The 27,255-nt window shown below is 39.5% G+C and overlaps 1 protein-coding gene across 1 annotated transcript in view; it reads right to left on the reverse strand.

The window, feature by feature from the left end:
- Positions 1–27,255, reverse strand: part of LOC131927174 (ATP-binding cassette sub-family C member 5-like) — a 96,705-nt gene that overhangs the window by 38,866 nt on the left and 30,584 nt on the right. The window contains exons 2-4 of the mRNA XM_059282894.1: positions 26,358–26,701; positions 25,558–25,689; positions 21,811–21,969 (exon numbers count right to left, since the gene is read on the reverse strand). Coding sequence (XP_059138877.1) covers positions 21,811–21,969; positions 25,558–25,689; positions 26,358–26,452 — 386 coding nt within the window. The 5' untranslated portion in view covers positions 26,453–26,701. The remainder of the gene's footprint in view (positions 1–21,810; positions 21,970–25,557; positions 25,690–26,357; positions 26,702–27,255) is intronic.

The following is a 27,255-nucleotide window of genomic DNA, read 5'->3' on the forward strand; positions in this document are numbered from 1 at the left end:
TAAAAATATGCTGTCTGTAGTTCACGTGGGAGGGGGGGGGGGTGAAATAAAAGCCAACTAAAAATATGCTGTCTGTAGTTCACGTGGGGGGGGGGGGGGTGAAATAAAAGCCAACTAAAAATATGCTGTCTGTAGTTCACGTGGGAGGGGGGGGGGTGAAATAAAAGCCAACTAAAAATATGCTGTCTGTAGTTCACGTGGGGGGGGGGGGGTGAAATAAAAGCCAACTAAAAATATGCTGTCTGTAGTTCACGTGGGAGGGGGGGGGGGTGAAATAAAAGCCAACTAAAAATATGCTGTCTGTAGTTCACGTGGGAGGGGGGGGGGGGTGAAATAAAAGCCAACTAAAAATATGCTGTCTGTAGTTCACGTGGGGGGGGGGGGTGAAATAAAAGCCAACTAAAAATATGCTGTCTGTAGTTCACGTGGGGGGGGGGGGGGGTGAAATAAAAGCCAACTAAAAATATGCTGTCTGTAGTTCACGTGGGGGGGGGGGGGGGGGGGTGAAATAAAAGCCAACTAAAAATATGGTGTCTTTTGTTCACGTGTCCAGAAGTCAGTGAAAAAAACAACCAACAACCAATATGGAAACATCTCGATTTAGTTTTCTGACACACCACTTAGTCCCCTAACACCGGACTGTTATTAAATTGTGTGGGACTGCTTGTTATAACCGTGAAACAACACTGCAGCAAGTACGTGAAGACAGCGAAAAAAGGGTTACGGAGACTTAAGTGATGATGTGTCTCTACCAAAGCACGGCATATACTTGTTGGTAAATTGATTGAACCAAACGCGTTCACATTCTAACTAGGTCAAGGATAAACTTTTTTTTCCCCTTCTGGAATGGTCTAAATACCATACGACGTGTGTTTATATTTTAGCTACACGGCTTGACGAAAAAATAAAAATAATTGCAAGGTGTTGGTGTATAGGGGAGAGCACAAGAGTGCATGTATCAGTTCTCTCCCATGTGGCCCCACCACTCCCAGCTTGTAGAAATCTTTCAACATGGAGGTATCAAATTAACGTGTTGAAGTACACAGCAGTTACGCAGGTGGGATAATTACCTTGTACTTTTAACTACGACACTTCTGTAGCTAACGCATATAATTAGCATTTTAAATTAGTTTTAGTCATACGTATTTATTTTTATTTATTTTTTACATCCAGGATAAAATTTCAAATAAACAAAAATACTTGAAAGACGAATGTCACATATTTGAAAAAAAAAATTAAAAAATATCATATTTAAAATATGTTTGTTTTTAAAAAATATCAGACACATAACGAAGATAATAAAGATAAAAATATTTTAAAACTACTCAATTAAAACCATACTCTTGGATCTTAAAATAAAACCTGTTATTTACTTTGAGTTTTTAAAAAGGAAAATATTGAACAAGTAAAAATATTATAGTGCAGTTTATTTTTTGCAATCTATTTCTGCTGAGTCTCAGCAAAAAGCTAAAAAAAAAAACCAAAAACTGTTGTTTTTGTAATTTCCCTGCGGCCTGAAATTTTATGATGTGAAGTTAAAGAACTAAAAGTTTAATAATTTTTATTTGTCGATGATACCTTCAACATCATAAGTCGCGATAATTAAAATATTTTTTAAAAATTATACAGGGAAAAATAGATGAAATGGTTTACTTTTATAAAGTGAAAAAAACAACATTTCAAATAAAATTCGTGATGATTTTTGAGCAGACGAGCAGCGTCGACCTATACAGACCTGACACAGCTCACACTTTTCTACACCGGATGTTATTATTCTTTGATTGTATTCTCTTACAGCTGTGATAGATTTGCGTTGCCATGACAACGGCAGAATCTCCAGAAAACTGGCATAAATGGGGTAGTGACGTCAGAGCAGGCGGGTTTTTTGTTGTTTTGTTTTTAAATTAAATGCATATTTTTACTTTTTAAACATCAAGTTAGACAAGTATAAAATAAAGAAAGGATTCTACGACGAAAACTTCAATTGTTTTAACTCAATTCACTCTGTCAAGTCTATGTATTCCCAGTGTGTCAATGTATTGATGCACCTATATGCAGTGTTTCTTCCAGACTTTTTTCTCCGGGGGTGCACTTGAAATTTTCGGGGGGCGGACAACAATTTCCGGGGGGCGGACACTGTCAAAAGTATATATTTCCTATATAAATTCCATTTCGTTCAAGGGGGGGGTACCCCCCCCTACCAGAAGAGATGCCTGGAAGAAACTCTGCCTATATGTACTTGTGGTGGAGGGACCTATAAAGTGCATAGCTCGTACCACCAACTTGAGCTACAACGTTTTAACGACACTTTCAGAAGAGCCTAGTTAGTAAACATTCGATGCTCATGTATTGTCATTCAAGATCTACCACTGTGCCAAATTTCAGCTCAATATGACAATGGGAAGTGGGCTCAATTCGAAGATTTGCGGAGCCACCCCCACACACACATACGGAGCAAGCGAAATAAGAGTTTTTAAAAAGAGCTTATCTCTGAAGAAAAGTCATGATATTCTGATTATTGAGCTGTTTAATTATGTCAATCAATTTAATCATAAGATCACGATTTGCGAATTGGCTAGCACAACTAAAGACATGCTTTTGTGGTGGGAATCATCACGGAATACGTCATAAAAACAGCTAAAGAGTTTCAGCTGTTGTTTTGTTGAAACATGTGATTGATTATCGATCACTATTTGTTTAACTATCTGTGTGCAATGCTACTGTGTTTAAGGTTTTGTTATCACACAAAGTTAACGAACACTTCATCTATTTGTGTGCAGCGCTACTATTTGCACTTGTTTTATTATTACATAACGTTAAAGGACACTCCCTTTATCTGTGGTCCATGATACAGCGTGTTTAAATTAACGCAACACTTCCAACACTTCCTCTCATACTGATACAAGCAGCTCCTGTAATGATCTAAACCCAGACAGACCATGACACCAGGATGAATATTTCTTGCACCCATGTTGTCAGACAATAGACTTCCGCCAGGAATTTTACTGCCTCACCCAACGCACTGTAGGCTGTAGCCACGTAGATAGGGGGACCAGAGGGTACACAAAAGGCGCCATTATTATATAGCTTCGCTTTGCCACGGGAGCCAACGGATGCGCATAGACAAGTCAAATCATAGAGGCGAATACTTAGGCATTGGATAAAGAGATCGTGAGATGCATATCTCCAACCCACCCCCATTCCTGCCTACGCCTGACACGGGCTAGCTTATACAGCTTACTCGCGAACTCTGGATACGAACTCGTGACTTACGGGTTATCATGCGGCCAGACTTCAGCTAGACCACGTCCTCACACTCTCAGTGAAAGTTGCATCACGCGAATCTTTCATCATTAAAATTTTTTTACAAATGGGGGAGGGGGGGGGGGTTTACAACCCCTCCATGGACTTACACTGCCGACCTGTGTAACAGTACGTACACCAACAGCCTGCCGACCTGTGTAACAGTACGTACAAATGGCGCTTGTATCTATTTATATCTGCAAAAGCGTGCACATGTTGGAACTTTACTATAATTTACGCGCGTAAACAAACTTCTCAAATCGACAAATGTACAAACATAACCTGGTACTCGCTGCCTTAAACCCGACATCTCGCTACCGTACATGTATGATTATTAATTGCCCCTCATTATAAGACATACAAGATGTTACTACACTATTATCTGAGTTATTACAAGACTCGGGGAGTCATTATCAGAGTCATTGTTGGAGTCACAATAGCAGGCATGGAGTGCTGGACTGAGAGGAATCCATTTATCAAAGGCTAATTCTGTAGAAAGAGTTTATGACAACCCCTGGCTTGCTTTATCAGCCAAAAGCTCAGCAGGCGGATAAAAGTGCAATCAAAATGTAGTCAGGCTTAATGTCCGATGCGCGCACTTTTCCGAGACGATTATATCGGTATCGATATAACTATTGCTGGAATGTCGATTATATAACCTAGCTGAAATACCGATTATACCGATATCGATTTAACTGTTTTTGTATCACCGATAATACCGGTATCGATTTAACTATTGGTGTAATACCGATTATAACGGTCTCGATATAACTATAGCTGGAATACAGATTATACCAGTATCGATATAGGTACTGTTGTAATACCGATTATACCGGTATCGATACAACTTTGGCTGTAATACTTGGTAAAAAAAAGGGATTCGGTTCGGTTATACAGCGTCGTGACAAAAACCAAATTATCATTAAAGTGAGAGCTAATTGTATGTAATAAACAACCGCTATATTTTGTTCATTTATTGACTTTTTATTTCATCTTTTCTAACATGTGATTATACTGGGGAAATCAAAGTCTAGTATAGAAGGCGATGATTGTACCTATGTTAGACACGTCCAAAATCCTACACGTCCAAAAGTCCTACACGTCCGAAAGTCCAATACATATGTATGTTAGACACGTCCGAAAGTCCTACACGTCCGAAAGTTCTTCACACCCAAAAGTTCTTCACACCCAAAAGTTCTTCACACCCAAAAGTCCTTCACGTCCAAAAGTCCTACACGTCCAAAAGTCCTACACCTCAAAAAGTCCTACACATCAAAAAGTCCTACACATCCAAAAGCCCTACACATCCAAAAGCCCTACACATCCAAAAGTCCTACACGTCCAAAAGTCCTACACATCCAAAAGCCCTACACGTCCAAAAGTCCTTCACGTCCAAAAGTCCTACACATCCAAAAGCCCTACACGTCCAAAAGTCCTACACATCCAAAAGCCCTACACGTCCAAAAGTCCTACACATCCAAAAGCCCTACACGTCCAAAAGTCCTTCACGTCCAAAAGTCCTACACATCCAAAAGCCCTACACGTCCAAAAGTCCTACGCATCCAAAAGCCCTACACGTCCGAAAGTCATATACGTCAAAAAGTCATATACGTCAAAAAGTCCTACACGTCCAAAAGTCCTACACATCCAAAAGCCCTACACGTCCAAAAACCCTACACATCCAAAAGTCCTTCACGTCCAAAAGTCATACACGTCAAAAAGTCCTACACGTCAAAAAGTCCTACACGTCCAAAATCCCTACACATCCAAAAGCCCTACACGTCCAAAAGTCCTACACGTCCAAAAACCCTACACATCCAAAAGCCCTACACATCCAAAAGCCCTACACATCTAAAAGCCCTACACGTCCAAAAGTCATATACGTCAAAAAGTCCTACACGTCCAAAATCCCTACACATCCAAAAGCCCTACACATCCAAAAGCCCTACACATCTAAAAGCCCTACACGTCCAAAAGTCATATACGTCAAAAAGTCCTACACGTCCAAAAGTCCTACACGTCCAAAAGTCCTACACGTCCGAAAGTCCAGTACATCTGTATGTTAGACACGTCCAAAAGTCCTACACGTCCAAAAGTCCTACACGTCCAAAAGTCCAATACATCAATATATCCTACACGCCCAAAAGTACTACAAACCCTACAATAAAATAATGGTAAACCGATCCCTTAACCTTCGAGAAAATTAAAGAAAACAAACGCATCCGCTATTTTGAAAACAGAAACATTAAAGCGTGGTTATTTTAGTGCTAATTCTAGAGGGAAGGAAGCGGGGGGAGGAGGGGGGGGGGGGCAAAATATATTAATTATCCCTGGCCCATCGCTAAAAGTACAAACTAATGAAGGAAGAAATTATAAGTGTGGGCAACTAAGCTTTTCGAAAATTAACGAAAACATGTCCTCAAATCCTATTTCGGCAAGCAATTATAAAGACAATGCTTCTATTGTAACTGGTATTTATATTTCTTATTTTAGGATCAGAAAAAAAAACCAATGACTAAGGTCAGTGAAACTACCTCACAACATGATTACTATGTACTCAGATAGTTAAAGCATGTCACCATTTATAAATCTCTTTAAAGAAAAGACGATTTGTTTCATGTTGTTTTGAAAAAAAAAACAGAAAAAAAAACATGTTTACATTGTGAAATAATGATAACCCGAAGCCCTCGCCCTCTAGTGAAGCTCGCTCACATGAATGAATGTCTACATTTAATGGGTAACACGAGAGTAACACGAGATGATACATTCCACGTATCATTTTCTTATCTGTGAATTGTCTTGGGATAAAACTAGATTCGTGCCCCCCCCCCCGATTACATGTCAGCGGAATCGATTACATAAACACGCACTCGGCATTTGACATTTTTGATTGTATTATTTTACATATACAGATATTAAAGCACAATGGTTGGATCTTATCTTGTGTGTAAAACTGTGATGATGATTCAGTCACTGGGGTTTGGTATTGACAGCTTGTGTGCCCCCCCCCCCCCCCATTATATTGCCTCTCGGAATATCAGCTCTATGACTATGAATTGAGGGTGTGTATGCCCTATCCCCTACGCCACCGTATACCCAATCCATCTATCCAACTACACGCTTGTGGTAAATAAACTGATAATTCTAGTTGAAAAAAAAAATCTAAAATGCATACAATAGAACATGAACTTAATAACCAGTTAGGGTTAATGAAGTTATATTCGATAATCCAGCTAAGGAGGTTCGTTTTTAAACTAATAGTTGGTTAGCCACAAACGTCTTTAGGTCGTCAAATAGCTACCCACACACGAAGATCCTGAAGGCGCCCACAAATCTCCCATCTTTATGTTGAGGGTAACATAATGTAAAAATTATTCAGCATCGAGACTTGTCGACAAATAAAGTAATAAGGCAGTACGTTTGTTTTAAGGCCAAGCTATACGAAGCGAATCAGCAACCAGTATACCGACCAATCACGGCCATGCTCAGTGTATTCGTGGGGAACTAAATTGTGGCCTTGGTGTGGCCAGAATTCGAACCCAGGACCATCAAGTAAATTACACGGTCTTACACTTAGTCATATCGGAATTAGCTATTAACTATTAGTAGGTAATTACACGATTTCCACTGCTAAGAGGAAGTGTTAACAGAGTTAAGGGAGGCATAGGTCGAGTGTTGAATCAGATCTCACACTGACAACACAAAGTATGTTCATTGGTTCCCCTGTGTTGGTAAGTTAACCATTAGCCATAAGCCGTTGGTAAGTTAACCATTAGCCATAAACAGTTGGTAAGTTAACGATTAGCCTTACAGTGTTGGTAAGTTAACCATTAGCCATAACGCGTTTGTTAAGTTAACCATTAGCCATAACGTGTTTGTTAAGTTAACCATTAGCCATAACGCGTTTGTTAAGTTAACCATTAGCCATACCGTATTTGTTAAGATAACCATTAGCTATAACGCGTTTGTTAAATTAATCATTAGCCATAAAGCGCCAGTTAGTTACCCATTATCTATAAAGCGTTTGTTAAGTTAACCACTAGCCATGAAGCGCCAGTAAGTTAACCATTAGCCATAAGATGTCTATAAGTTAACCATTTGCTATAACATATTTATTAAGTTAGCCATTAACCATAACGTATTTGTTTAGTTAACCATTAGCCATAAAGCGCCAGTAAGTTAACAATTAGCCATAAGACTTCTGTAGGTTAACCATAAAACGTCGGTAAGTTAAACATTAGCCCTACCGCGTCATACACCCATCACAGTGGAGTCAATGCGTCTAACTAATGACGGTACGATTGATAGATACACCTCTTGCTAAAAGTGCACACAGAGAAAACAACAAAGTACGACCACACAGCTCTTCTGATGGGGCTTGATTTATTTTGGCGTGTTTATCGTACACGATATAATCAATCATACGATCGACAGTAAAGCCGATAGGGTTCGTCATACTGTCATTAAGTGGCTAATAGGGCCGATACAGTTAGTCATACTGTCATTAGACGCTAATAAGGCCGATCTAGCTAGTCATACTGCCATTAGACGCTAATAAGGCCGATGTGGTTAGTCATACTTTAATTAGATCGCTAACAAGGCTAATAGGGCGAGTCATAAGTCATTAGACGGTAATAAGGCCGATGTGGCTAGTCATACTGCCATTAGACGCTAATAGGGCCGATGGAGCTAGTCATACTTTAATTAGATCGCTAACAAGGCCAATAAGGCTAGTCATAAGTCCATAGACGCTAATATGGCCGATAAGGTTGGGCCTATAATCATACGATGGACTTTAAGGCCGATATGGTTACTCCTACAATCGATTGCAAGGCCGAACGGTTTAGCCTAAATTAAAAAAAAATATAACGAAACCATGTCACCAGTAGTTCCAGCAAATTGATGATGAAAGGGTAGGATTTCTTTAAAGTGCCATTGGCATTCTGCGCTGAGAACCACTGTTTACATTACATACGTTGTTTACACCAGCAGAAAGGCCGTGAGTACTTTACTGAGAGCGGTGGAGGAAAGGGAGGGGGGGGGGGGGAAGGGAGGGAAGGTGAAAGGAGTGGGTCATGTCAAAACAAAACAACGCCGAGCCGCGGCGATAAACATGGACGTGTCTTCTTCCACCAATAAACGCGTGATTAGCCTGTGCCGACCAGACACGAGACAAATTTCATTCGACACCGGCATCATGGCGGACATGCCACGTGACAAACCTGCCAATACGATAACATCGTACGTCACACAATTCCGAAGAAAATAAAGACAAAAATAGGTCATTGGATTTCCCTACCCTTGTTTACTTTTAATTTTTTTTTGGAGTGATTTTATTTTGTTACTGACGAATTCCAAAAATAGAATTGTTGAAGAAATTCGGATTGGCTAAGTGGGTTTAAAACAAAGAGAAGATGGAATTTCATTTGGCGTCTGCCATAGTGCTGCGGGCGGGTCCGCGTGCGTAAAAATGATATTTTCTTTGCTACTAAAATACAGAAATACTAATGATAAATGAGGGGTCAAGGTAAAATAACAGGCGGCATGAAGGCCAGCCATTAATCTATTAAAACTACGAGCAGGCGGCATGTAAGTCAACATGCAGCAAAACAACCGTATGCTTCCTATTTAGAACGCTTAAGGGCGCGTATAATGTTATATGTTGCTGGTATACCTAGCCTAACATTGTCGAGGTTACGGTAACAGCTGAAATCTACTTCACATAGGCCTACTTGTCTCATATCCTAAAGTATAACTACTTTTTAATAAAGTATTAATACGTACATGATACAGGTAATACGGACCCATGTCAGTGGCGGAACTAGAAAAAACGGGCCACTCCGCAACAAAAATTCTGGGCCCCCTATATATATATATATATATATATATATATATATATATATATATATATATATATATATATATATATATATATATATATATATATATATATATATATATATAAACATTGGATACTCGTTTCTGGCCTAATCAGGTTTTGAGTAAAAAGTCTTTTTTTTTCTCAATTTAAACAAATTACAACATGTCTTGTGTGTGTGTACATAACTTACTTACTTAATCCTCATCACTCCCTGTGGAGTATAGGGCAACAACAAATCTCCGCCATTCCACCCTGTCCTGGGCGAGCCACTTTAGTTCATGCCAGGTTTTGCAAGTAGCCTGTACTTCTTCTTCCATCTCCCTCCTCCATGTTCCCAGTGGTCTTCCTCTACTTCTCTTTCCGGGTGGGTTCCACTTCAGCGCCATGTTGGGGAGTCTTTTTTTGCTCATGCGTAGGACATGGCCCAGCCATCTCCATCTCCTCGTTCTAACTTCTGAGACAATGTCGTTTAATCCTGTCCTTCGCCATATTTCCTTGTTCGGGACTTTGTCGTCCCACTTTATCCTGAGGATGCGTTGGAGGGATCTTCTTTCAAAGCCTCTGAGTCGGCTGTCTACTTTCTTGTTTAGTTTCCATGACTCTGCAGCATAGAGGAGTACAGAACGTACATTAGACTTATAGATCCTTATTTTAGTTCTCTGCTGCAGTGAGGATGATTTCCAGATCTTAGCGAGTCTGTTGAAAGCTTGTGCTGCCATTGCTATTCTGGTGGCAATTTCTTTCTCCATGCTGCCATTTGCTGATATATAGCTACCGAGGTACTTAAGGTCTTCGACCTCTAAGTATATATATATATAAACATTGGATACTCGTTTCTGGCCTAATCAGGTTTTGAGTAAAAAGTCTTTTTTTTTTTCTCAATTTAAACAAATTACAACATGTCTTGTGTGTGTGTACATTAGTCTGTTTTGAATTATTTTTTTTTTTTTAAAAGTTAGACTCTAGAACTATTCAATATGTTTGTTGTAATACTGGCTACCCTAGAGTATTTAGCCGGTCAAAGGAATATGAAACGTGAAGGCTTTGTATGTGTAATGGTTTCTCGTGTTATGTTTATTTTTTCTTTCATTTGTATTTATATTATTTGTTTTAAATATATTTCCTTCTTATGCTATCTCATTCTTTAGTATGAATGTTTTTAAAATAATAATGAAGAGAAGTTATTGCTTTTTAATTTGTTTAGTACAAATATATTAAAAGGAGCTAATGAGCATCCCTATTTAACTATTTAGAAAAGGGAAATAAGTCATGGAAGTGTTTTGAACGTTTGCCTACCTTACACACTACATCTCAGGCATATATTTTTTTTTACGCAACAGCTGCTGTAAAACATCACTACTGTAGTAGATCTGTTTGTTATTTACAAAAGCTTTTACCGTCAAATAAAAAATGCAAGAAAATTATTTTTTTAACTATAAAAAATGTATTATGGTCGGCAATGGGCCCCTAAATGGCGTGGGGCCCCCCGCATTGCGGGGTCTGGCGGCACTGTAGTTCCGCCCCTGACCCATGTAAGAACTAAGCACAAGAAACCAGTCTCACAAGAACCATATGATTCAAGGACATGCCTTATTACAACAAACCATGTTCTTTTTTTGCATGTTCTTAAATGCCCTTATTCAAACCAAACAAAATCACCAAAAAGACTTCTCTATATGTGAACGCCTATTTATTGAGAATGCAAAAACGTCAGTGGATGGATAACATCAAAGATTGGACTGGGCTGTCCGTTTCAGAACAACGGAGTGGAGCAGAGGATCGAGACAGATGGCGGAAAATTATGAGAGTATCATCTGTGGTGGACAATTGACCCTATGAGTTTAGGGATGATTAACTGATTGCTTTATGTAAGCCGTAATGTTTTAACTTGTGTGGAAATATATGCGATCGTGTATGAGCAATAGACTAGAGTTAACATTTTTTTTCAGGAACATGAAAAAAAAAATGATGGCCAACAAGAAATACGAATGGATATTAAAAAGATGAAGGTGTATTAGAAAAGGGGCGATTAATCCTGTGATTATATAAAGGGGCATAACCGTTTTACTTTCGTGCTGACCACACTAATCCTTCATATGCCGAGGTCGCTTAAACAGGTGAACTCTACTTCGCCTGCCTTTAGGTTCTAAAGGATGCTTAACTTTTTTTGTAAACTTTTTTAAAGGGATATTCCGAAAACAGACGTTAAGTCTTTGATTGTTACGTAGTTTTCCTTTTATAATGCAAAAAATGCATAGACTAGCTGATATAAAAGATTAGAGTTTCGACCAAAAAGAAAAAGTGATTTGTTGCATACATTCCTAAGCTGATTAGAGATGGGGTAAAACACGAAACGGGGATTTAAGGGTAAACCCGTTCATCAAAAGTCTAAAAATAGATCAGATGTACTCTACACAACTTTGAGGGTTAACTTAAAAAAACAGGATCAATACATATTCAACAGGGAAAAACAACGAGTTAATTAGGTTTGTGGGCCCAGGGGACATCTCCCGTGTGGTAGCAATGACCCCCCCTCCCCATTTCTATTTTAAGACAACCCCTAGAACTAGCTGACTGACACAAAACAAATGTACAAAAAAAATGTGATTTAAAGACATTTGATGTGTACACAGCTTAGAACACGTCGCTACTTGCAAGTCGTAAGTTGATGCCGTTTGATAGTTTTGTTGGCGTTCTGTGGCTGGCACTTTGTGACTAACTATACAGCTATAGATCGCTTCATAACGTGTATGAAAGGACGGCCATCATATGAACAGACGAACGACCCCTGAACGGTCGAACGACCCCTGAATGGATGAACGACCCCTGAACGGATGAACGACCCCTGAACGGATGAACGACCCCTGAACGGATGAACGACCCCTGAACGGTCGAACGACCCCTGAACGGATGAACGACCCCTGAACGGATGAACGACCCCTGAATGGATGAACGACCCCTGAATGGACGAACGACCCCTGAACGGACGAAGATCGTTTGAACAAACACACCAAGAACAAACGAACATCCTGCGGGACGGAGAACAACTTATTTTCAAAAAATAAAATCCGAAAAAATAAAGTTTAAAAAAAATCAATAAATAAAAAACTATGAGGGAAGTCGATATTAAGTCTAATTTAAGAAAAATTGATTTTTGGATAATGAAATCTCATTTTGCTTTAGTACTGCCGTAACCTATTTCTACCGAGTCCAGATCAACTAAGCTGACCTGTGAGGAAAATGCTTGACCAGTTTTATATTTATTTGAAAAGAAAATGGACCGACACATTTCAACAACGTGTTGATTAACCTCGTCGTCATGTGTAGAGCTAGGGCATCGTGACAGCTGTCATTATTGGCATGGTAGTGGATCTCACACTTGTATGATCTTCATCGTGACTGGGGGGGGGGGGGGGGGGTGGGGGGAGGGGGTGTCTCACACTAGTAAGGTGTTTATCGTAATGGGAGGGGGAGGGAGTCTCATACTTGCAGGGGTGTTCATTGTGATGGGAGGGGGAGGGGGCTGTCTTGGGGTAAACATATGTCAGTGGGTCTCAAACTTGTAGATTGTTCATCTTGATGGGCGGGGGGGGGGATAGGTGGGTCTAACACTTGTAGGGGTGTTCATCGAGATGGGGGGGGGGGGAGGTGGGTCTAACATTTGTAGGGGTGTTCATCGTGATGGGGGGGGGGGGGGTGTCTTGTGGCAAACATATGTTAGTGCCTCACGCTAAAGTTAGATTTGGGGTGAGGACTAGGGTTAGGGTGACAAGTAGGGTTAGGATTGGGGTAAGGAGAAAGTCGGGTTGGACGAGAATAATTATGAAGTCTAGAGATAGAAACAGCTTTAGAATAACCGCTACGGTTAGGCCTAGATGGCGGCCACATAGATACCGACATCTGATAACAAGCTGGCGACATGTCCATGTAAGTATTTGAGGACCACTGTCTTGCCAGTCCAGGTAACTTTTGTCAACACACGCATCAGCCAGACGTTATGTGGTAAGAAGGTGGTGTTTCTGACACTGGGATAGTCGAGAGACCAACATGATTAAAATATATGTGGGTGTTACATATACATAACACCATAACCTGGCCCTACTGACCTCTCCCCCCCTCCCCTCCCTACCCCACCTTGCCATGCACGACCCAGATAAAGACAATTGAAAAATAATAAAAACCCAGACACGTGTTAGTTATTTTAAACAGCGAAGTAAAAAATTATATGGTGGGTTGACGTGTTCAAAATAACTAATGTTAATTGAGAAAAAAACTGCAGAGCTTTCAAAAAGTAGATTTTCATAGACGCTGCACTTCGGCAAAGCAAGAAAAAAAATTCATTAAAGGAATTAGAAGAACATTGTAATAATTAATGCACCGAATTCGTTTTCAGAACCAGACATGCATAAAAGGGGATATAATTTGGACTTGCGTGCCGTAAAATCAAAAGGGAATATAATATAATGTGGACGTGTATGCCTTAAAATCAAAAGTGAATATAATTTGGACGTGTATGCCTTAAAATTTAAAGGGATTATAAATTGGACTTGTGTGGCTTAAAATTAATAAAATGGAATATAATTTAGACGTATACCTTAAAATGGAATATAATGTAGACATATATGCCTTAAAGGGAATATAATTTAGACATGTGTGCCTTAAAGGGAATATAATTTGAAAATGTGTCTAAAAAGAGAATATAATTTGGACATGTGTGCTTTAAAGGGGAATAGAATTTAGCTTGTGTTCCTTTAGGGGGAAATTAACATAATGCAGTTCAAGTTTATGCACATGACATGGATATTGCAGACACAACACTTAACCCTATTAAAGTTCAAGTGAATGTAGGTTGCTTACAGTCTGTGTTCACTTAAAATCAGCGCGATACACACCAGGACACGGCGTGTTTATCTAGATTGTGCAGAAACTCAGTTTTGTTATAAAAAGCCGAAAATAGAACCTTTCTCGCACAGGTCAGGGGAAGTAAATTGACAGGGGTGATTCATGCGTTCCCTCCCTTACCTCTTTCTCTCTCGTGCACTCCTGGGTTGGGGATGAGGGGGGAAGGGGGCGGATATTGGCCTCTGTGTACTCTACCGATTACGTCCGGGAACAAGGTCAAGATGGCCGCCAGTTACCGTGTACTCTAAAGCTGCCATAGGCGGCGCCACTTTTGCCTACCGGATGGGTGAACTCGGAAGTAACGTACGTTGCTAGTGGTAGTGATCCATACAACGTTAAGTAGTTTTGAGGTACTTGTATGTAATCTGATGGGACGATTCTGTTTTCTATGTTGGCATTACATATCACTATTGATAATATCAGGATAGTGCACATATTACATAACAAGACAATATTGACACATCCATATTCCTTATATTTTTTGTATAACACTTCTATACCAACCCATCCAATCCCTTATTTTATTGGTATAACATTTCTATATCAACCCCCTATCCCTCATATTATTTGTATAGCATTTCTATATCGACCCCTCCCCCCACCCCTCACATTATTTGCATAGCATTTCTAAAGGCAATCTGCCCTGATGTTATGTTAGATTTTTAGGAATATCCCACAATAACGACGGCACGAATTCGGTGGGGAAAAATATGTGATTTTAAAATAATTATAGGAATCCCAACGTTTTAGAGAAAATCGCATTTCTTATTTATCTTCACCAGAACCAAATCATAGGCAAAAATCATATTACACGGAATTGGTATATAAAAAAAAACAAGGTAAAAACCAGATGGATCAAACCAAATCATCCAGCCATTTTACGTACGCTAAAATTTTGGCAAAAACAAAAATATAAGCAATCAACATGGCTTAATACCAATCCTCTATCTCATATAAAACAAAATATTACACCCCACCCCCTACTTTCGTGTTACATAATGTACACGACCTCTAGGGCCAAGATTAAACTGCTATGGGGCTAACGTTAGGCTTGGGGTTTGTGTCAAGACTATTTAAAGTACCAAATCCTTTTGCAACTGCTACAGGTATAGTCAAGACATATGTTATCAATAACAGATAGGGCAAACATTACTCATGTATGATTTAGTATTTTAGAGTTAAGTATACAAGTATGTAGCTTATAGAAGCAATGCCAGTAATTTTATGATGCGATTTCAGCCAATCCCACTTGTTCGATGTCAGTGATTCTTTCAGACTTCTTTCTCCGGAAGGGGGGGGGGGCTTTTGAAATTTTCGGGGGGGGGGGGGGGGCGGTCAACATTTTTCGGGGGGGGGGGGGGCACTCGTAAAAGTGTATGTTTACTGTATAAAATGCATCTCGTTCGGGGGGGGGGGGGGGGCGGTAGATTTTCTTCGCCCCCCCCCCCACCGAAGAGATGCCTGGAAGAAACTCTGTTCTATGTACATAATAAACATTCCTTATTAGGTCCACTCAACTTCTAGGAATAACGTCTGATGCGTTATATTGTATAAATGTACAACTCATGCTTGACATTGAGCTAAATCAGGGCCAGTATTAAATAAATTACGGTGTAGGTCTAGTTTTGGCAAGATTGTAAAAAACCAATCACTTCTGTCCACACCTCTGCCAAACGAACTCTCCACTTGACTAGCGAGCCGAAAGGTCGCTGTATCGACCGGAATCTCAGTGCACTGGAGTTATGTCACCGGGACACGCGATAAAAAAAAAAAAGTTCGTTACATACTGGCTCGAAAAGTGCGTGCGGCGGCCCGCCTCTCCACGTTTTCGCCGCTCCACATTTACCCTCCCCGCCACAAACACAGCAAGAAAAAAAAAACGTCAAGTTGTTTTCTCCCTTTAATCTATCCGCACTTTAAGCGGGTCGAATAGACCCGTTTCTCTCCTCCCTCCCCCCTCCGGTTATACACAGAAGTTAAGTTACGCACGCGGCCGGGACATGATCCGTCCGTCATCGGCTATACCGGAGTTTCCATTAACTCATTACGTTACCTAATTAGTAGCAGCACTCAGGGATCAGATTTACGTCATAATGACAGTCCTACCCGTATCCGTTTTCTAGAAAAATCCTCAGCCTCTCCTAAACGTACCGCCATCTGGCCAATAATCCATTTAAAAAAAAACCCAGGACATCAAACCTCGTATCAGATTTGAACACTACTTGCCCAAACTGTACTGGTCAGTCTCAATACTAGATCGAGCTAAAAATTCGATAATTTTTTTAACTGCAAACCGCGATATTTCATACCTCTAAACTAAACCATATCCACATCTGTATCAATGTTTTAATGTTTATATCGATTCGAACCAACTAGTGATACCTCCCCCTCTTTCCCCACACACACTTTTCAGATCACACATCTGCTCTACTTATCTAAACAAAATATCAATGGCCCAATCGTTAAACCTAGTGTCACACCCACATGACAGACCACTGAATATGACACGCTTGACTTCACGTGTCGCATGTGCTGGAGTCTAGCGCAGGCTCGTGCTAAATATATTTATAAAACATGGCCGCATATATCAGACAGTACTGTTCTTCTTGGCTACATAGTCTAGCTAGCAATTCACAACCCAACCATATTGACCAACAACCCAGCCATATTGGTGCACAGACTCACAACACAAACACTTTGACCAACAACCCAGCCATATTGGTGCACAGACTCACAACACAAACACATTGACCAACAACCCAGACATATTGGTGCACAGACTCACAACAACAATATTGACCAGCCAACAACCCAGCCACACGGACCCACAACCCAGGTTTATTTTCAACAAGCAAGAAATTCCACATCCCCCATCCCATAACAATGACAGCACGTCATCTCTGTAGCTAAAACAACAGGGCCTACATTAAACCAACCCCAACCACATTTCTCAACCCCACCGACAAACACCCCCCCCCCTTTGCACAATTGTGATCAACACTGACTAATTCCCCATGCACGACTCTCCTCCCCCCCCCCCCCCCCCCCCCCCCCCAACACTAGAAGTCAGAACGGCTAGACACGACCGACTGGTCAAGATGACCTCAACTAGACATCTAAATGAGCATCACTTATGCATATACTAAAAACATTTTTTTAAAAATGTAGATCTATACGTGTTTATGTTTGTGTATGCATGCGTGCCGGCATTGTTAAACATACCACCCGCGGAACGTTTAAATAAATAAAAGCTAACATCCAATGTTGAAAGCTCTATGTACTATATGTCATGATGTCCAAAATCGCTGTCGCGTCAACTAAAAGGGGCGGGGCTTGGTGAGCACGCATAGATCGATACGGTAGTCACGTGGCTCGTTTGAATACGTCTACAATAATGTAATGTAACAAACTTTGTACTTCCTCGTACACACATTTCCGATCATGTTTTCAATTACGCGAACAGGACAGCGAGTCACATAAAACTAGGTCACACTGATCGGGTCGCAGGGATAGTGTCACATTTATTGTCACTTTGAAAGTGTCACACTAACACAGCCACAACGATTGAGTGACAATGATTGAGTCCCAATGATTGAGTCACACTGTAGAGTCCCAATGATTGAGTCCCAATGATTGAGTCCCAACGATTGATTCACAATGATTGAGTCCCAATGATTGAGTCACAATTGGTGAGTCACACTGTAGAGTCACAATAATTGAGTCACACTGTAGAGTCACACTGTAGAGTCACACTGTAGAGTCACAATGATTGATTCACAATGATTGAGTCCCAATGATTGAGTCACAATTGGTGAGTCACACTGTAGAGTCCCAATGATTGATTCACAATGATTGAGTCCCAATGATTGTGTCCCAATGATTGAGTCACGCTGTAGAGTCACACTGTAGAGTCACACTGTAGAGTCACACTGTAGAGTCCCATGATTGAGTCCCAATGATTGAGTCACACTGTAGAGTCACAACGATTGAGTCCCAATGATTAAAGTGCGACGGCTGAGACACAAAGCTCCGTTACATCGAGTCTTGTTATAATTCAAACAGTTAAGTAACCTTGAAAGGACGTTGGTGAAAAATGGGGTTTATGGCCCATAGTACACAGAACACACTTTACTAAAAATGGATTTTTTTGTTTTGTAATCACAGTTGAAAAAAATAACAACTAGGGAATGTATCGAAGTAGCCTTAGTTATGGTAAAAGGGAACTATGTATTGGATCTTGTCACCGCCAAAAATTTAACTCCCGCCACCAAAAAAAAGTATACATATATATTATAAGTATATATATACATATATAAGTATATATATATATATATAAGTATATATATATATATATATATATATATATATATATATATATATATATATATATATATATATGTTGGCTGGTACCTCATTTAATACCCCCCCCCCCTCTTTCCTCCAGCGTGGCCTATTTAACAATTCAGATACGACCCGGCAAGAAACCATTGTTCACCCCCCTCCCCCTCCCCCCGTTTCCCCGTTGACCCTAGGTCGCATACCTGGGACGACGGAGGTTAGGTTGTTGCAAGCTCAGTGGAGAGCGATACTTTGGATGGAGTAGATGTGTATGGGTGTGCTTAGGCTGGTCGGGATGTTGGGCCGTTGCTGTCGTGTGAGATGCGGTACCGTTGCTGTTTAGATGGTGCAGAAGCTGTCGCTGTACCTGTCATGATGTCGACCTGTCCTGTGAGCTGCTGTTGCTGTACCTGTCATGATGTCGACCTGTCCTGGGAGCTGCTGTCGCTGTACCTGTCATGATGTCGACCTGTCCTGTGAGCTGCTGTCGATGTACCTGTCGTGATGTTGACCTGTCCTGTGAGCTGCTGTCGTTGTACATGCGGCTAGATGCTGTTGCTGTACCTGTCGTCGTAATGTCAACCTGTGCTGTCCTATGAGATGCTGTTGCTGTACCAGTCATCGAGATGTCAACCCGAGGCTGTCATCGAAAAGCTGTTCTGTTGACAGTCCCTGTTATGTTGCTGTATGTATGGAGTTGTGAGTACCGGTACTGAAAGTATGTAGAGTGATGATGTTGTTATTCGCTCTGATTATTGGAACACTGTAATCTATTGTATTGTCTGTAATACGTAATAAATGTATTGAAATGCTAAGTTTTATTTTTAGTTAAATATTAATGTTGTATTAGTGTTAAGTAATTAGTTTTGCTCAGGTCTGGTAAACCTCCTTGACCCACAAGGATGCACGGATTTGAGAGAATAATTCCACCACCATCTCTCTTTCTCTATCAATCGGTTTAAAAACAAACCCCCACGTAACATATATATATATATATATATATATATATATATATATATATATATATATAAGAGGATGCGGAACTTGTAGTTTTTAACCTTAACCCAGCCCTAACCCTAGAGGCGGATAAGGATTAATGGCCTGCGTTTAAACATTCAAATGTCTAGACATCAGAAATAGGTCAAGGATGCGTGAGTGCTTTAAGTTAGAGCTGGCAAAAAGTGGTGGGACTTATCTGGAAAAGATGCGATGTATTTAACACAGTTTAAGAACCAACATCAAGACAGCACACATTCTGTTAACGTTACTGAAACATGGGTTCAACAGTCCTAGAAGTAGAACAGGTTTTGTTGTTGACATACTGAACGATGTGTTGAAAGTGGTGCAAGAAACAGAGCATGTCATGTTAAAGAAGACCACATTTCCCGTCAACTCCGTATCTTTTTGTGTGCATTTTGAAAACGTGGCAGTGAATGCTACTCGAATGAATAGATATTGAACTTAAGCTACATTAAACTTTTACCGAAAAAGAGCTCGTCTGTATACTACATTAAACTTTTACTGACAAAGATCTTGTTCGTACACTACATTAAACTTTTACTGAAGAACTTGTCTGTACAGTACATTAAACTTGTACTATAGTAGATCTGGTCAAATATGACAAGCAAGCACAAGCGAAGGTGTATGACACAACATCTAGATTATTCTGGGTATAGCTCATGACATTTGTCATTTCTCGTCCCTCATTTGTTATTTACATATTTAGGTGCTTCCGCCCCTCCCACTTCCCACAGCTTCCAAACTCCTACCCACCTCCCATATTCAATCCCCTCTTTACCTCCGATATTCAATCCCCTCCCCACCTCCCTTACTCAATCCCCTCTTTAACTCCAATATTCAATCCCCTCCCCACCTCCCTTATTCAATCCCCTCTTTACCTCCGATATTCAATCCCCTCCCCAATTCCCATATTCAATCCCCTCCCCACCTCCCATATTCAATCCCCTCTTTACCTCCAATATTCAATCCCCTCCCCACCTCCCTTATTCAATCCCCTCTTTACCTCCGATATTCAATCCCCTCTTTACCTCCGATATTCAATCCCCTCCCCAATTCCCATATTCAATCCCCTCCCCACCTCCCATATTCAATCCCCTCTTTACCTCCAATATTCAATCCCCTCCCCACCTCCCTTATTCAATCCCCTCTTTACCTCCGATATTCAATTCCCTCTTTACCTCCAATATTCAATCCCCTCCCCACCTCCCTTATTCAATCCCCTCTTTACCTCCGATATTCAATTCCCTCTTTACCTCCCATATTCAATCCCCTCCCCAATTCCCATACTTAATTACCTCCCCATCTACCATACTAAAGCTTCTCCCAACCTACCTCCTATATCTAATCTTCTCCCCACCTCCCATATTCAACCATCTCACACATCACCATCTACATCCACCTAGCCTCTCATTGTTTTAGCGTAGAGTTATTACTACTACTACAAAGGTTACAAGCTATAAAACTCCCAAGAAATAATAAAAAAAATAAGCGACGTTTAGAGGTGAAGTCTTCATCACGGGAAACTAGAAGTAAAAAAAAAGTCTTAAAAACTAAAATGGTTTGCTTGGTTGCATTCGGTGTAAACATCTTTTGGTTTATTTGCTTACACTTACACTATACCCTTGGTTCCTTCTTACATGTTGATTGTCTACACCGAAATGGAAGAACTATTTAATGTCTAGTTTTATTGAATAGAACTGTACACAATCAACATGCTTCGGAGGTTACAGAAAAATAGGCTTGTAGAATCCACTTATTTAAAACTTAAAAAAAAAATACATTAAAGTGTAATGGCGTACGTTAAAACCCCATTTCCCATTTTGTTTGTTTCATGTTTTTAGCTAAAATGTCTTAAGGAACAAATTAAATTTTCCACAACTTAAAATAACTTTTTTTTGCCGCGGGTTTATTTAATTGACCGATAAAAAGCAAATTAACTTAACACAGCTTTTAGCACGGGAAAGGTGGCCAGTTCAATTTTTTTTTAATGCTGGAAAAAAAAGTTTGCCAGATAAAACTTTAGTATGGCTGCCAACTTAGCCTGCGCCCTCGTCACACTACTTTCAAGTGCTACACGGTTTTATACTTTAAAGTTTCCTTTCATTCTTCTACGTCTAAGTCAACTCTCCTTTTTTATGAGTCACGTTTGTAGACATTTTAAGTTTTTTTTTACTGCTCGTTTAGGTTTTTTTTTAAACTTAGCGGAAGGGAAGGAGGTTAAATTGTGCTAGAGGACATAAAAGCAATTTTACAACGAATGAAGAAAAGGTTATAACAATCTTTTTTTTTTAAAACCAGCAACCTCCAAGAATTTTAATGGTGAAGGGGAAGCATCAAGCGGGAGAAGATGGCGATAGAAACCTCACCTTTCCGCACTGACTTGGGCGCTCTCCTCCTTCGTTATGCGCAGCGCCCTGACAGAGGCGGCGCCGTGTCGAAACACCTGCCACATGTAGGGGGTGAGCCAGCCGAAGGTGATGTAGTTGATGAAGCCGTTGGTCTCCAGGGGCAGGGTGTTCTCTGGCCTGTGGGGGGGGGGGGGGGGGGGAAGAGAGAGAGAGAAAGTGAACAGGTGTTAGTGGTTCTTCGAGTTGATACATTAGAATACATGTGTGAGGGCTGAATTTATGAGGCATGTTGTGACGTGTTGTTAATTAGACAAGACACGTTTGCTACAGATGAATTCATTAAAATACATGTGTGAGGGCATGTTTTGACGTGTTGTTATTTAGACAGACATGTTTGTTACAGATAAATACATTAGAATACATGTATGAGGGCTGAATGTATGATGCATGTTTTGACGTGTTGTTATTTAGACAGACATGTTTGTTACAGATAAATACATTAGAATACATGTATGAGGGCTGAATGTATGATGCATGTTTTGACGTGTTGTTATTTAGACAGACATGTTTGTTACAGATAAATACATTAGAATACATGTATGAGGGCTGAATGTATGATGCATGTTTTGACGTGTTGTTATTTAGACAGACGTGTTAATTACTGATAAAAACATTAGAATACACGTGTGAAGACCAAGGGCTCATCTATAAAAAGACTTCACGCTAATTAAAAAGATTTTTTACTTCCATCTCGTCATCGTCAACCATCGTCAAAAAAATTCAGACCCCCTCCGCCCCTTAAATGACGTTATGCAGCCAATCATCCACCCCTCTATCAGAATAACGCTGTAAAAAAACAGCTATTTTCTTCATAAAAATTTTAATATTAAAATAGTTACTGTACTCGGTCAAAATTGATGAAATTTTATTACAATTTACGCAAAAAAGTCTGTCTATTCAAAACGCGCCAAAATGGTTAAAATTCCGATTCTTTAATTACTTTTTAAAAATACTAGTGTGTCGCAACACTTTCCGAACCTCCCCACCCTGCCACACGTCACACACCGACACAAGTCCCTTTCCCCCTCCCCTATTGGAGTATGAAGTCGTTTATGTACGACCCCTATGTGCAGGCTACGTGTTTCAACATAGCGTTTTAGCTGAGCCAGACGTGTTATTTACTGATCAGTACATGAGAGACAATGTGCGTGGACTAAGTGCAGGATGCAGGTTTTAACATAGCGCTGATCTGAGCCAAAGGGGTTAGTTCACCTGGGTGTACCTGGATGATATGCAGACACCGCAATACAGGTAACATTCCCACAGCCCAGACCTTAACTTACATACACCGGGTACTTTAAAAATGGGGTGAACATTGTGGCACTCGGGTCTTTACATACACAAGCACAGCATATACATTACAGGGAAAGTAAACTGACAACACAAACACAGCATATAAATTAGAGGAAATGTAAACTGACAACCAAGCACAGCATATAAATTACAGGAAACGTTAACTGTTAACACAAACAGAGCAAATAAATTAGAGGAAACGTTAACTGTTAACACAAACAGAGCAAATAAATTACAGGAAACGTTAACTGTTAACACAAACAGAGCAAATAAATTACAGGAAACGTTAACTGTTAACACAAACAGAGCAAATAAATTACAGGAAACGTTAACTGACAACACAAACACAGCATTAAAGGTGACAACACAAGCACAGCATATAAATTACAGGAAATGTAAACTGCCAGATGTCTACACAGCACGTGAAATAGTACTCATCATAACAATATCATTTTTATTTTCAATTAGCAAGGCCTGACCGATCCTGGCCAAAAGCAGAGGCTGGTTCTATGGCTCGAGTTTGTTAGACGTCGCGGAGTTCACCCAGCTCTGACACGTACCTTTCTCAAGTCGAGAGAAGTTAAGACTGATCAAAGTGCAGACCACACACTCAAAACATACAGAAAGAGGCCTAGCTAGTGCAGGTCGTGTGGGGCGGCCACCCCGGGGTTAAAGTTTGGGGGGCGCCAAACGGAGTTTTAAAAAAAGCTCTTTCTGAGCTACATTACTAAATCATACACAGTCCAAGTTAAGAAAATAGACTGTTACTTGGCTTTAAGGGCTTAATTAACAACCTGCTACATCAATTGTGTGCCAAAAACATAAAAAGTGTAAAGGGATAGTGCCTGGTATAAAGCGCCCATGATTTTTTCCTAATAAGGGGGGGGGGGGAAATGTGGAGGAAGTTGATAGTTGGCTCCAGGCGCAAAAGTGGGTCGCTATGCCTCTACATGATCTCTAGTGCATCTCTCTTATTGACAGTTACTTTTTACAATAGTGACCCAGGCACATACTGCTACAGGGCTGGTAAGTAGCTCACCAACCAGTTCTACGGCTCAATAAAACCTGCATTAGCCATAGAAATGGTTGTTGACCTACTCACCAGCCCTATAACGTGGCAAGCACAATGCACAATCGACTTAAATTTTCCAATCAATAGTTAGGTACTAATTAAAGCTGAGTTGACTCACACAATATCAACTTACAACAGTACAGTTTATAATAGACTCAGTTCAAGTCAATATCAAAATCCAGCATATCATCTACGAAGGGCGGGCTATCATGTGACATAAACTTTTTTTTTAATTAAAAAATTCTTATATCACAAAAGATGTATGGTATCTACATCACTGGAAAAATAAAACCCCACTTCTAAATGGACTTTAAAGAAAAAAAACTATCTGTTAGGTAAATATTTAACACGCTTATTTAGATTCCTGCATGCAGACTGCCACCTGTTTGCACTGTACTGGCTACTTATCTGCCTTACAGTGCACAATTCTTTGACCTTGTCTAAAAATAAGAAGTCACTGCTGACTTTGTAGATAAGATTCCTTAGGGTCGGCAGTTACCTCGTTACACTAACACAGATTACCTGGATATACAGCTACTATGCATATATATATATGTTGCGGTCAAAGCCCGAAGTGCGGCCAAAGCGCGGATTTATATATATATATATATATATATATATATATATATATATATATATATATATATATATATATATATATATACATATATATATATATATATATGCTGTTACAACCCACCTGTAAATACTGTTATAATAACTCACCTTTTATACATTTTTACACTTTTATACATATTTACACTTTAATTTTTTTTACTGTTTAATATTTTGTAAAATTTGGTTAACGCTTGATTAAAATAATCTTGGTTTATAAAAAAAACGAAGTTTCTGTCACACTGCATTGTCATCGGATTTTGAATTGCGTGTCAAATTTGAAACGAATCGGTTCGGTACAAGTGTGTGAACTTCTGTTAGAGTCAACCCATGACGATGGCAAAAGAATGAAAAGTTAAGTTGAAAATTACACTACACATGCTCTATCTGCTTCTTATTATCTCGTCTTTAGGATTTGTAAAATTTCGCCTAGAAAACCTGACTGATCACGTGACCACTACTACATAAATATGTAACCTATAAAGTATTGATTTGTTTTATAACGACAATACCCGATAATACTTAAAAAGTTAAAATAGGATATTCTTTTGCGTTGTATTTCAAATGAACTTATATTAGAAACGGGACGAAATTGAGTAACAAAATTTGACCACAAACCAACACACAGACAAACAGACATTGTAATATAAGAAAAATCCCATTAAAAGCCCAAAAAGCTCCACAAAATAAACTAAGCCTCAAATCATCACTGAGCTGTTTCTTACGTTTTCATGCAGCGGACTGGGACGAGGTTCTTCAGGCCTTGCTGGTACCGCCGTACTCCTTGGTGGGTTCGGTCCCTGGATCCGAACTTGTAGCTGATTTCGTCGTCTTGTGGTAGAACGGTGACTGCACAGCTGTGGGAAAGACAGAGAAAGACATAGAGAAAGGCATAGAGAAAGACATAGAGAAAGACAGAGAAAGACACAGAAAGGCATAGAGAAAGACAAAGAGAAAAACATAGAGAAAGGCATACAGAAAGACATAGAGAGGGACATAGAGAAAGACACAGATAAAGACATAGAGAAAGGCATACAGAAACATAGAGAAAGACATAGAGAGACATAGAGAAATACTCAATGAATGCTCAAATGTACATTAAATGCTTCGATACAAAATAGCATTACAAATATTTGTTCGAGTTAACGTTCCTTTTAAGGAGAAAAAAGCTAAAGTGCAACGTGTATTTTGTTGGCGCGATATTCTAAAAGTCTTACGTATGAGTAAATCTATATGTAGTTTACAAAGACGGCAGTGCAGGTTAAAAAACACACACACACACACACATTCACTGGGTGACACTCAACCTAGTGACGCCACTGCTTGCTAGCAATGATCATTTTATTTTTTCTTCTAAAATAAGAAAGTAATTTGAGTTACTAAATATATAATGAAACATTATACACACGTATTTTGCTTCTTTTTTTCTTTAAAAAAAAGATAACATAAAAGACGAACAGAAATACATTGTTCCAGCAAAAATTAATTTTGGTCACTCGATACACACACAGACGGTTTGGCTTACCTATCAGCAACTGCAGGCGCCAGCAGACTATCGTTTGTGCCCACATTACGGTCGTCACGTGCATCATCCGATCCCCCATTGTCTTGTAGATCCATGCTTTAAAAATAAATACAACACGACAGCACTCGAATCCTTACAACTACGTCATCAGCTGCTCGTGGTTACTGGCCGTTCATTCATCGCTCCGGGATGAATAAAGTTTAAAAAACAAAATGACGTCAGACTTGTCCAACATAAAATACTGGCTTGGATGAGATTTGTTGAGTTTAAAAAAAAATTAAGTTGGGTTGCTTGTGTCGATGTCCTATTGGGAGCTGGCAGTCATGAAAAAATTCCCGTGGGACCTGTAAAGTAAAAATATTTAAATAATTAATGGTTTAATGTCTGAAGTTGTTTATTTTTATCACGCGAGTAAATTAACTATTTTTCTAGAAGATTTTTTACCTCACTTTTATCAAAAGAGTTAAATTACAATATAATCTGCTTTAGTCTAAAAATATTAATAAAGACATGTTAAAAGTAAACATAGTGCATTTTTGAAAAAAAAAATTATTTATGAAGCAAACACAAAACTTATTAGACAGTTTACTTCGTGTTAACGTGGATGGAGGGATAGGGGGTGCCTTAAAATATATATACAAAATTTTATAAAGATATTATAGATCATATTTATTTTTTACGAAGAATTTAGGTCGAGGCATTATTTACTTGATTTAATATCATTTTCAATTCAATCTATGTTTGTGGGTTTACTTTTTCACGCATTTAACATTTCTGAAATTTAACGTTGTAGATTTGTTGTCCCTTCTAAACACTTCTAGTATATTTTTTTTTATCTTTTGGATCATAGAAAATCGTTTGTGTAGCCTATTAATACTAATAGTTTCGCTGTCTGTCT

This window comes from Physella acuta, unplaced genomic scaffold, assembly GCF_028476545.2.
Source record: "Physella acuta isolate Inbredline_101_S28 unplaced genomic scaffold, ASM2847654v3 ptg001379l, whole genome shotgun sequence".
Lineage (NCBI taxonomy): Eukaryota > Metazoa > Mollusca > Gastropoda > Physidae > Physella > Physella acuta.